At 35.2% G+C, this 13,010-nt stretch overlaps 1 protein-coding gene across 3 annotated transcripts in view; it reads right to left on the bottom strand.

The window, feature by feature from the left end:
• Positions 1-13,010, bottom strand: part of LOC104124511 (serine/threonine-protein phosphatase 2A 56 kDa regulatory subunit gamma isoform) — a 53,494-nt gene that overhangs the window by 13,839 nt on the left and 26,645 nt on the right. For 2 of the 3 annotated variants that reach the window (XM_009636857.2, XM_035892447.1), the window contains 6 exons: positions 9,317-9,427; positions 8,610-8,702; positions 8,383-8,513; positions 5,813-5,872; positions 3,029-3,137; positions 836-889 (listed from right to left, as the gene is read on the bottom strand). In XM_009636857.2, the coding sequence (XP_009635152.1) occupies positions 836-889; positions 3,029-3,137; positions 5,813-5,872; positions 8,383-8,513; positions 8,610-8,702; positions 9,317-9,427 (558 nt within the window). The remainder of the gene's footprint in view (positions 1-835; positions 890-3,028; positions 3,138-5,812; positions 5,873-8,382; positions 8,514-8,609; positions 8,703-9,316; positions 9,428-13,010) is intronic. The other variant, XM_035892446.1, reaches the window with a different exon arrangement.

Here is a 13,010-nt window from a genome sequence, read left to right as displayed (position 1 = left end):
GATGTGTTTTACTTCAGACTTGTACTAGGAAATACGTAACAGCCTAGCTGATGCTTGGAAGAAAGCTAAGATAAGATTTCAAATCTCACACAGCATGAATGACAGAATGTCTGAGATTTGGTATCTTAACAAATATTAAAAGCTCCAAGTAGAAGAGAGCTCTTGCTCAGCTGCATACTTCAATTTGTTTCAAGAATCCCAGTTTCCATTTTACAATGGAAATGGTTATAATCTAATAACGTGCACTTGTTAGTAGCAACAGTTTTACTGATCGCTACTTACTGATTAAACATATTAGTCCTTATCTACTTAATATTGGGTGTAATGATGCAAAACACTATATAGTATCAAGGACAATTGCAAGTATTTATCTATGCAATTATGTAAACCAAAGTCTGGTTTTGTCTATGGTCCAAACTTGGTAGACACGAACAGGATCTGACTCAAAAGCCTTGCATTAGTAGGTAGCTCCACGCACCAGAAATCTGTGTTCCATCGTAACATCAGTCTCTCAACAGAGCAGAGTTCAGGCAAGCTCATTTCTGACTAAACTCTTTCTGAATCAACCATCTCATATCCAGTCAGCCAGAACAAAATAAGCACAATAACTTCTGGTTTGTTTGTAAGAGGTACGCTCTTAACGTTGTTTTAATTAGTTTTGGACATTCTGAACTACTGTTGGAAAACCTGAATCTGCCAGATCAAAATTAAATATTTGACTCTTCCTAATAAAAACAATTACATATCAATACTTTGTTCCCAAAACCTCCTGATACAGTCTACAGATGAAAGAGGTATCAATATTCCAAAATATATAATAGCAAGATAAACTTACTGGTTCTGTAAGTGTGCTGTCCTTTTCTAAAAATTGAACTACACAGTACGCCAGCTACAGTAAAAGAAAAAGATTTTTATTAATGCACACTGTGAAACCAAACACACTTTGAAATCACTAGCGTAAGTGGAAAACACTACTGAATTCAAATAAATCCACAATAATTTTTCTGGAATTTTACAAAAATTACTTGACAAACCCTTTAAACAAAAGGGTAAATACACTTTACCACTCTCCCCAACCTTCCCAAGTCTGTCCTCACCTTTTTCTGGGTTATAATACAGATAAATATGTAATTTTATGTTTTCTTTTTAAACCTAGTACTTTGCATTTCAGCACATTTCATCTTTTCAAACAGGATTTAAAAAAAAAAAAAAAAAATAAATCACAATCTTGTTCTTTAAAGTGCTTTCCACTAACATTCTGGTGTCCCATGCTGATTTAGTAACTATTTTCTACTTCATAACCCAGGTTAGTTAAAAATGCATTGAACAGCTGTAAATCTTAGGATTTTCAATATATATGAGAACTAATGATAACTTAGTATCATTGTATGTATATATGCGTATCAGTGTAAAGCTGGTGCAAGCTGAGGCTGAATTACAGTATTTACCAACTTCAGTTCTGAGGATGAGACTATGTACCTGTGCCTAAATGGTGAACATCCCTTTCACTCGACTGGCCAATAGTCCAAATGTAAATGGGAGGACCACTGCACACCTCATGAACTGTTTAACCATTTTTCTAAGGTCTCTCCATTTATGGAAGTCCAGCTGATGAGCCCAATTCCTTTCCTGTTTTTGATGACTGCTACCAAGAATGTCCCTAGGTAATTTGAGGAATGTACAAAGATTATTACATCTACTGTTCTCCACTATTATAAAATAAATTTGAATTAAATATAGGCATTAGCTTTCTTCATATATATATCTGGATTTGGCAGCAAATCCTTCTGAATATCTGCCACTTTTTCAATGTGAATTTTTGTGGTTTTTCACATGCTAAGCTGACTTGAAGTGCCTTCCTATTTTATTTAGTAGGACATATGAGAGAGACATCCCTGTGTTGCTATCTTCTTTTTACTAATAGTAATAAGGAACACAAATCACCTGAAGGTTTTTGAGAAATAGTTTGTGAAGTACGGGGAATAGATAAAGACCAATCCATCTCAGATAGGTAGAAGAAAAGGTGATCACAGATGTCTGCACTAGTGGAGAGAAAGGTCTGACTGGCCACACCCCAACAGGTTATGTTCATAGCATTACAAAAAAAAGAAAAACTTTTGAAATGGGAGCCACTCAGCCTACCACATTTCAGTAGGAACTGATGTCAGCCCCAGTAGGCAAGATCCAAAGCAAATGCTTATAAGCATCTCTAATTGCTACAGAATTGTAATTATACATATGGTGTTTTTAAAAATACAAGTTGTTATTAGTTTTATTTGAAGAAATGGTTCTTAAAACTTGAGTATTCTAAAACTTCCATAGAAAATACTGAACCTTTAAATTATAAAAACAATGCTGTGTAACAAACTCTCATGGAGAAAATTTCACCCTACCACAATAATACTGTGTTTTCTCTAATTGTGTATGATTTCCCACTCCTCTAGGAATTCTGAATGGAATGAAAACTCAGCACAGAAAAGCTATAATGCATTTAAAAGCACAATACAACTCAGATGTCCCCCTTTTTAATGTGTACTTCTAAAAAGATCTATTGATTTAAATAATCATGTCCTAGTAAAGGCCCAATTAGTTTCGAAACATCAACAGCTTTAAGAAATTGAATTTAGCTGAAATTGTCCATGTAGTTTTATAGATGACATTCATACTTCTCTGCAATTTACGTATGTCTAAACGTTACAGACAAGAACAAGATAAAAAAACCTGTGTGTGGATAAGTATCAAGAACTCTCACATTAATCAACTACTTTGTAAGTTCCATCTATAAACACTACAGTGCTTTTAAAAATGGTATTTATTTATTTATATACACACACACATATATATGTGCCCCTCTGCCCCCCCAACAAGTGAAGCAGTATAGGCACATATATTAAATAATTTCCCCAAGGCCACTTAGCAGTGAAACGTTGGAGCTTAGAACAGAATCCACGTCAATGACTAGACTCTCCTGACATCTCTAGGCAAACTTACTTTAACACTAGTATGAAAAGTGCTGAACAAAACTTACCTGTGGATGGTAGACACTGAGTGATTTCACTTTGTGCAATGGTAACAAAACCTTCAATAGAAATATTTTGTGCTCTTCTTTTAATGGTAAGGCAAATCCATTAATTATGCTGCCAGAGAAAGAAATTTGAAAATAAAAATCAGAAATAATGCAAAAATCTGCATACTGTAATAGGAAATACTAAACCCCTTGCTTTCATTGCATGTGTTTGTAATCTCTTAGAGAACATGATGCAACAGGAAAATTTAAACATTAAGCATGCACCAGACACTATTTAATTTTTGATGCAGTTCTCTAAAGATTATAAATTAATAGAATAGTCAAATCACCCTCTGTCCATCCTTCACCCAAGTCTTTCACAGCTCCCAAATTCTTCTTCAAAGCAACATATATGACTGTATCTACACTTTAGATTCCAACTTTCACGATGAACTATTCACTGTCATCAAAGCTTTGAACACTTATTTCTCCCAGCTACTTCATGGAATTAAAGAATGAACTAGAGACTGGACGTAGAAGAGATCAATCCAGGACAGCAGACAAGTCAACACATGACTTCTGCTAATACTACTATTTCTGCAGAGACCCTAGGGGTATAACCAAATGGCACCTCAACACATGACACCCTAGTTCCAGGTGAGTGCAGATATGGCTCAACACTGGGCCAATGGCACCTTTACCTAAAACCACATAACTAGAACAGTGTTTTGTGTTCACTCACTTTGCGAGCATTAACATCAGTTAAAACATCCAGAATCTTATTGCCCATTTCCTATTTTAAATCCTATTTTATTCATTCTAATGCTTTTCTCTTAACCAACAAGGACAGAAGGCACCCAGGCAAAAGGAACCTGCCAAACTTATCTTAAAAAAACATTAAAAAATCCAAAGTTACATATATTTCAGATTTCAGAAACCAGATTATGTCCCAGAATTAAAGCCTGCTAAATAACATTTGCTCACCATTGCTGTGCATGCTTAAAATAATTTTCACTAGTAATGACTGCACAACTATTTTGAGGATATGAGGTTATTCCTCCTGAAGTCTCTCTGCGCATAATATCAAAATCCCATTTCTACATCAACATTTCTATGGTGTTCTTGCCACAACTTCCACATACTCAACAAATATACATTAACTTCATTAAAAAAAAAAAAACAAACAAACTTTCTCCAAGATATTTTAAGGGTTGTTAACCACAAAGAGAAGCAGAATTGTAGGGCAAGTTTGGCCTCGATTGAGTGTGAAGAAATTCTGCAATCTTGTCAAGAGATGATTATCAGAAAAGTCATAACCACATTAGTAGTTCCTACTGAAGTGTTCATTGGTCCAGTATTATATAGCACTTAGCACAGGAAAAGATATTTTGATTTGGAAGCCTGAGGGGAAAAAAAACAACTTAACTTTTAAATTTGTAACACTTAAAACTAATCTAACAAAACCAAGAATGAAAAAGCTGGTGACTTAAGTATCAGTTTTGAAGATTTAGCTCCATATCCTAATATTTAAGCTTTACAGTCTTCGGTATATCTTGACGAGTATTACTTGATTATAGTATGTTGAAATAATGATGGATATGTAACTCCTTTAATCATTGAACATTTCATTGAAAATTAAGTAACTATTCTGGGCAGACACATAGACCTAGAAAATTTTAAAACATCTTTCCCATTTCAACAGCATTCTGGGCTGCATTAGGAACAGCATTGCCAGCAGGTCGAGTGATCCTTCACCTCTGCTCAGCCCTTGTGAGACACACTTGGCCCAGTGCTGGGCTCCCCAGGACAAGACAGATGTGAACGTACTGGAGGGAGTCCAGCAAAGTGCCATGAAGATAATGAAGGGGCTGGAGCAACTGACATACAAAGAAGGGCTGAGAGCTGTTTAGCCTGGGGAAGAGAAGGCTTGGGGGGATCTTACCCATGTGTAACAGATACCCGAAGGGATGGCGGGAAGAAGAAAAAGTCAGACTCTTCACAGTGGTGCCCAATGAAAGGGCAAGAGGCAACTGACACAAATTGAAACACAGGAAATTTCATTCAAAGTAAGAAAAACACCTTTTTATTGTGAGCATGGTCAAACATGGGAACCCGTTGCCCAGAGAGGTTGTGGACTCTCAATCCTTGGAGATATCCAAAGCCTGACCATACTGTATCTGGTTGTACGCTGAGCAACCTGCTCTCGCTGATCTGTTACTTTTATGTGCAAAAATATGGAAACATCATAAAGTAAACCTAACTAAGCTTTTAAAGTGTATTAACATAAAAACCAAAAGCTTGCACATGGATTAGAGAAATCAGTTAATAAAAACCCACTGGTTTTGACAAGGCTTTCAGTTGTAAAATTTTAGTTTCAAGTGCTTTCAGATGCATCACTAAAGTTTGCTATACAATGGGATTCTGATGAAGTTTCATAACCCGTGCTTCCTTTGTTTATCTGCTATGCATTTAGTGATGTTGGAAGAATTTTTGAATAAGTGTCATTAATAATAAATTACATGTATGTAACATTAGTTACAACTAATATTAATTACAAGGATCCTAAGCTAAAAAATAAGATTAAAATATTTAAAAAATGTTTACATCCCAAAACATTGCCACAGGCTTCAAATTTTTGCTGTATTTCTGCAATCTTACACAAAACTTACTTGCTTTGTTGCAGCTTTGCCACATTATATGAAGCTATTTTAATCTTGTCTCAAAGCAATCTGCAATCCCCAACTTGATTTTTAAAGTCTCCTCTGAAGACTAAGCGAGTTTAATTAAACAGAACTTACAACTTACCTTCCCAGTATTTCCAGTAATTCTGCTATGCCGTTGTGATGTTCTGTTTCATAAATAAACCTAAATAAATGAGAAGTTTTACTCAGCTACTGGTGAAGAGAGATACAACTCTAACACCAAGACCTCCATCCAACAGGTAGCCTTGACCTCCCAGGTTTCAGTCACTCAGTAAAAAGAAAACAAACACATAGTGGAAAAGAAACTTTGTGGAAACATAAATCAATAATAGCACATTAAGCTGCTTTCAACATTCACACTTGCTTGCTCTTTTCTCCCACATTTAACAAAGCAGCACGCACTTGAACTTTTTCCAGTAATCACATTCTATGCCATTTAAATAATACAAAACTGAACACAGCAAACAACGCTTTAAAAATTAAAATAACACAAGAGCATCTGGCATAATAAATGCCATGACTCAACCTCCTATAGCGCATGTAAGCACAAGGTGTTCGAACGGTTACTACTTATGGATCTGAAAGGCTCTTTGGCATTACAGACTTCTGTGCATACAAAAGGCTCTGTAATAAACAGAGGAAGTAATATTTTCCTGAATTTTCTTTTGATAGAGCACTGTAATTTACTAGGCAATCACCTTTCCACCCTTCTTCCCAATTGCCTGAGTGTAAATTTGAGAAAGTTCTACGCACAACGTCAGGTATTTTCCAAATAGTTATAAAAATTTACACTTTTAAGAAAATAATTCCACTAATTAGAAAATATTCTTCTATTTGAAAATTTGTCATAGACTGAGATATTGACAGCTACTTTTAATCTAGAATATTTGATGTAACTGTTTTTTCTCCTTGAAGACCCCCTTTCATATAATTCAGGACAACAATTCCAAGCAAAACTAAGGATAAACGATACAAAAACCTTTGGACTGAATTAACAGGAACATGCTGCTTTACTGATTTTTTAAAAAAAATGTATTTTACATTAGAAAAAAAGAAGATTAATGTACTATCAGGAGAGAATTCATGCAATTCCGGTCACTGACTAAAAGACAAATAAAGACCACACATTTCTTAGGTAAGCACAGTAACAAACTGATAACTTGCAGGAAAAAGTATAAGAAAAGGAAATATTTTGAGAAATTCTACACATACTTTAAGAGCTTATCATGCACAATCCACTAATTTGAAACAGAAGTTGAAACAACTTTCCTCCCTGGTGCTCATATCCAGGAACACTAGTTTACATTTGGATGCAAAGTGTTTCAACTTCTAGCACCTAAATATTATACAACTAAGCAAGGATTTCTGCTTAATTCTTTTCCCCCTACAACTTGGTAGAGAAAGGTAGTCTCTACAGTGGAAGTTATATTATGTCCCACATACATTTCAGATTGAAAACATATTTTTATACAAAGTATTACAAAGTTGATCTAATGACCAGAACATTTCTCAGTCTTTCAAAAGCCTTGCACCAGAACTATTTGTGTTTGAAGACTTTGCTTCCATTATCCTTGAAAGTAAAGATCAAGAAGTGGCAAATAAAAATACTCTTCAAAAGTGCATTAGAATGTGCTGTGATGCTATTGTACCATCTGGTTCAGATATTTTACAACATTTCGGAATTAATTTAATAAAATCTGTGTGTGGGGGGAAAAAAGTTTACCTCTGAAAGATACACCTGTACTCTTTCCTTAGGACATACTAGCTCTTGACACATCCAGTCAAGAGCAGTTGTCTGCAAGACAGTGAAGGCTTACTAGTTATTTTAAAGTAGCCCTTCTGTATCTCTTCTAAAAGCTTACTTGTTACCATAGACAGGGAAGATAAGCTCCCTCTACAGCTGATACCGCTGGGTGCCATTCATGAGATGGCACAGAGCATGTGGCAGCTTTTTGCTGTTTTCTTAAAGGGGTAGCATGGTACATTCATTCTGAGATGAAAACAACAGTGGCAGAGTAAAAGGGATGCAGGATGGAACAAGTGTAAACCACAATTATTTGTAGAAAAGAGAGGCATACCAAAACTAAGACTGAAAAAAAGGCACCATAATCTTGCATTCACACTTGACACAATGGCAGTAAAACCACACTTCTAATAAAAGACCTTTGGTAATACATTGGATTAATTGTTCATCTTTACACTTTTTGTATCAGAGATAATACTACAGTTTATTCTGTGGCAATTAAAAAATATTTCATGAGCCCGAAATGGTGCAGTTCAGTTCTGAGGAAAGAAAAGGCAGTAAATATGTTCCTTCAAGCAAATTCCAGATCTCTCAGTCATTTGCATTACGAAGAACTACTTTTTATTAAGGTACTACTGTAATGCATACACTACTCCCCAATAGTACTACCCAGTAAGATAAAGAGCCTCACAGATGAAGATACCAAACCACCTACTGAATCACATACAAACTCAAATTTCAGCTGCCAAATTTACACTGTGTGCAAGACTACTCCAATTTAAATCTCCCAGATGAGTATTAATTATTGTTAGATGAGCAATATTGGGTATAAACTTAGTAAGAATTAAAAAAATTGCTAGCAGTGTCTTGTGAGTATTTTTAGTTGTATACCTGATCACATGCACCATAATACAAAGATACTGACATACCTATAAAATATATTATTAATTTGTTTCCGGATGTAAGCTCTTAGGCCTAAGAATTTCCCATATATTCTGTGAAGAGTTGTTTTAAGAAAATCTCTTTCACGAGGATCTTCACTGTCAAAGAGCTCTAAAAGCTGCGAAGAAGGAAAAGAAGATATGCACTTTACTTGAATCTTATGCATTGTAAAATAATTTAGAGCTTGAAGTTAAAAATTCTTGTTTTACCTTACCTGTAATACAAACTTCTGATCAATATATTTCTTAGCTATATTAGGTTGGAAATCTGGAGATTCTAGAAACCTTAAGAAAAATTCATAAACAAGCTGAAAAAAACCCAACAAAAATTAGTATTAGTCATTTAAACAAGGAACCATTTTATAACCAGCACACTACCAAAATTACTGATTAGCTGTTCAGAACTGCACTATGTTTTTATTTATATTTATTTATATACCACATAGTAAAAGCTTTACTCTTGCTCTCCTGACAAAGTACAAGAACTTAAGGTTCTTTAAACTGCACTGAAATTCTGCTGAGTTCCATCACGAGATTTTACTCAAATGACATACAGTAATCTAATATTCACCATGCCCAGAAGTGCATGTTTTGAAAATTCTCTGTTCTCCATTTGTCACAGTACCTCTGAGAGCTAGAGCTGTGCCAGAGTTAGATCAAAGCAATCACAGTGACAAACTGAAGCTCATTTAAAACCAAAGCAGTTCTATCTGTACCACAAGAAACAAGCCTTGAACCTCTAATGTACTAACTGAACATTTTTTTCAAAGATTATCAATTTAAAGTCAAGAAATATTTTAAATATTGCAGAGAAATGTAATTGACTTGAGAGAAACACAAACGAAACAATTTTGAGTCAATAAACAATGAATTTAATGTCAAAGTTTTGTTAGACTATGACTTCCTAGTCTTCCTTAAATACCTGTAGATGAGGCCATGCAGCTTCTAAGGTTGGTTCATCTTCCTCTGGATCAAATTCTGCTCCCGTTGGATTGGAAGATGGTGGTAATGTTCGAAACATATTAACTGCAAACTGAAATCACATGTGCCTTTAAGAACTTTGAAACAAGCTAATGATTTAAAAAAGATTGGTTTGACCAAGAATTTTTTATATGGACTATTTTAATTAATATTTGCAAAACCACAACCTATGTAAGTTTAAACAATAATGAGGTACATCCTTCTTTAAAGATTTCTAACCTGGAGAACACTTTTACACGCAGTACTCTTTAAAGCACAAACCTACTGTCAGTACATGTTTTATGAGGATATTGCTCTGATCTCTTTACACACATTTTTAAAAGCCCAGACAAATGTACATAAAATGTTTACAAAAGCATTTTATATATATATATATAAAAATATATAAATATATATATGTAACATTGCAATGACCTGCAAAAGTGGAAGTAAGGAGCAGAGATGCAAAACAAAGATTACGCACAACTGTTATGCTCTGTAAAATATTATCAGTTTCACACCATGGGTATACACACAAGGAAACACTTCAAAACCAAATTCCTCCCTTCCCCTCTTAGGGGTATTTCTCTTAAACAACATCCATCTACCTGACACCACAGGAGCATTGAGGGGGGGAAATGCACATCCTAATCCTTTAATCTTTCACTTCACCTGAATACTCAAGCCCCTAAAAATGGTTTTAGCATCCTCATGGAAGTGGAGCAGACTACAAAGATAAATTACTTTTCAAGTTGTTGATATATACACAGATACATTATTTTTGTGTTTCCAAGTGCTTGTCTAGATGCACATTCATACTATGTACGAACCAAAGTATTACTCTTCACAAACCCCTCTAACATGAAGAGTTTCAAAGTCCCAAATAAAGACAAAATCCCATTCCCTGTTATATGGACAGAAAACTTTTCTACAAGGTCCTGTTCTAGGCACAACCACCTCATCACTACACACATGTAGCCTGAATTTTTTAAAAACAAAAACATATATAAGCAGAAATAATTACATTTCTATCAACTTATACAATGCATATAATCGCAAATGCAAAGTAAAATGTATTTGTTGGCTGAAAGAATCTTACATGATTTTCGGGATAAATTTAGCATGCATTCTCAAGAGTAACCTTACCTAGAATTGTGCAAAGATTTAAAAAGTCTGCAGTACCTTAAATTCTCCACCTGAAATGATAGCTAGCAAAATGAGTTGGCTTCTCTGAGGACAAGAAAGGAACAACTAGCTAGTGATTGAAATGGTTGTTCTCACACCCTGAGGAGTTAATGATTAAAAGTTTATGAGCAACTTGGAGGGAACAGGTTTCTGTGCTTGCCAGTAAGAAAACCTGAAAAAGCCTTTTATCTGTATATGCAAGACAGCTGTGACTGTCAGTACTGAAAAGAGAATAATTCCTCAATTCCACTTGTAATCCGCAGTATTAGGTAGGGCAGACATTGGTAGGAGACAACCAAATTACTGAGCAAGCAGAAGAACGTAATCTATTTAGCCACCTAAGTACACCCGACAGAGAGACTTTCTTGTTCTATTTTGTTGCTTACTCATTATCAAGCCAGTAGCAAGCAGTCTAAACTTATTTTTGCACAGAATAAAAAAAAATAAAGATAAATTCAAATTAGTATATGGTCTCAAACTGTCCGCACCACTTCAAAATGATCCTTTGAGACAAATGCCTCAGTCTCTCAGCAGCTTGAACACATTGCAGAAACGATGAGAAGACTGCTGAAACAAAACCATAGTGGGGTACCGTCCTAACCCTTCATAACATTTGAGTATGTTAGGCTGCATAAATAAGTTATCTTCAAGTCTATTCCTACTCGTAACACTAAAGTAAATTCTGCTTTCAAATACAGAGACCATTTTGTGCTTTATAAAAACACTAAGATATTTTAAAGTAAATTTGCTCACAATGAGAATGGTGGCTACACTGAAAGGAGATCTACACCCTACACAAAACTGATTTATCAAATCAGCAGCAGCTGACTGCATGGAGCTTCACCATAAGGCGTACATAAATTCCGTTCTAAATATGTACCACAAGTACTGGTAAGAGTTAACCTATACATTGTTATTGATATTCTATTGCTGTAATAGATCGGAGGTGTCTTCTTGCAAATATTTAGGGGAAAATCTGAGAATACATTTCTTAAGTCTGGCAAAGTAAGAGACAACAGGGCAGAGAACCTGATTTGCCAGGAAAAAGAAAATTCTTTGCAAAGGGCTACATCACCAGGAGCAGCAGAAACATTTACAGAGCCTTTTCAAGAAAACCAGTACTTGGCTCAGCAAACATGCCAGTACAGGGCATCTCCAGGACCAGCTAGGAAAAAAATCCCCCCTCCCCCAAAACAGATTACTCTTATTGGAACTTGCAGTGAACTGAATGTCTTATTTGAGGATGCAAAAGAACATTTTATTTACTTCATCAGCTGAAAGGTTCCTGTGCTTTCAACAAGTGTGTAATACAGCTCAATTTAAGGAAAAAAACCTAAACCCTACAAGTTTGAGTTTACTTATAATGTAGCTATTCAGAATGCAAGGTCCACTCCAATATCACATTTAAAATCTATTCTTTATGCCACAATTTCAGTCTTTGTTATGTTCAAATTACATCACAGAAATATCACATGAGCCATACACACATTTTTATTCTTTTCTCAGGTTTTACTGAGGGTTTCTTTTTTTGTTTTTGTATGTTGGCTTGGTTTGGAGGTTTTTGTCTTTTTTTTTTTTTTTAATAGCATCAAAGCTTTCTTGCTGATAATTTAAAGATTACTCAAAAGCTCTGAAAGATTAAGCTGTCTCAGTTTAAAAGATGCTGCTTTGCAGAGGAATGCATTCCACCCATCTTTGGTGGGATTCTGGGAAAAGCAACAGAATGTCATGTTTCCCTCTTCACATTCCGACTTCTTCTCATTAACACCTCCATTCACAGTTTAAAATAATGCTGTGAATTACCTATTAACTGGCAGGGCTAAGGAGCATATGTATGTGCTGTCCTGCCATCTCACATCTGACAGATGGCAGAGCAGACAGTGGGAGGCAGTATCAAACTGCATCAGCTAAATCCGCAAGAATTACATCATACTCCCATGAAGGAAAAGTCATGCTCATGCTCTGTTTTGCTTCAGAATGCTTCTTCATTTCAGCAACTGAGATGTAGGTCTGATACATAATGAGACTGGCATATCAGAGTAATTACTATTTCAGAAAATTAAAAGTAAAGCTAAAATATGTTTATGCTCCCCTTTTAAAAATTTCTGCATGGGCATCAAGCAACTGACATCCTCCAACCTTTGTTTTAAAACATATGGTGAAAATTTACATTAATCATTGGTCTTCCAAGAAAAGAAACCTAGAAAGACTAGACTTTAAATTTAGAACTTGGTAAGGTTGTTAAGCAAATGGAAGAATAATCAGCATTTTCTAGATGAGAAAGTCTCAGGCTCTTGCTATAAAGAAAAAAAAACACACACCTCATGTAAGGTGTTAAGTACAAAGTTTCCTGTTTTTTATTTTTGAGAATTCAAATGGGAAGAGGTAGAACCCCAAACCAGAAAAATTTATTCTATGAGCAATGGAACCAATGAAGCCTGATTTGATCTGGTTTGGGTTTTATATCCTTG

Source organism: Egretta garzetta, unplaced genomic scaffold (genome assembly GCF_000687185.1).
Source record: "Egretta garzetta isolate BGI_Z169 unplaced genomic scaffold, ASM68718v1 scaffold374, whole genome shotgun sequence".
In the NCBI taxonomy this organism is placed as follows: Eukaryota; Metazoa; Chordata; class Aves; order Pelecaniformes; family Ardeidae; genus Egretta; species Egretta garzetta.
Note: the sequence above shows the minus strand (reverse complement) of the source record. Positions and strands in the feature narration are given on the sequence as shown.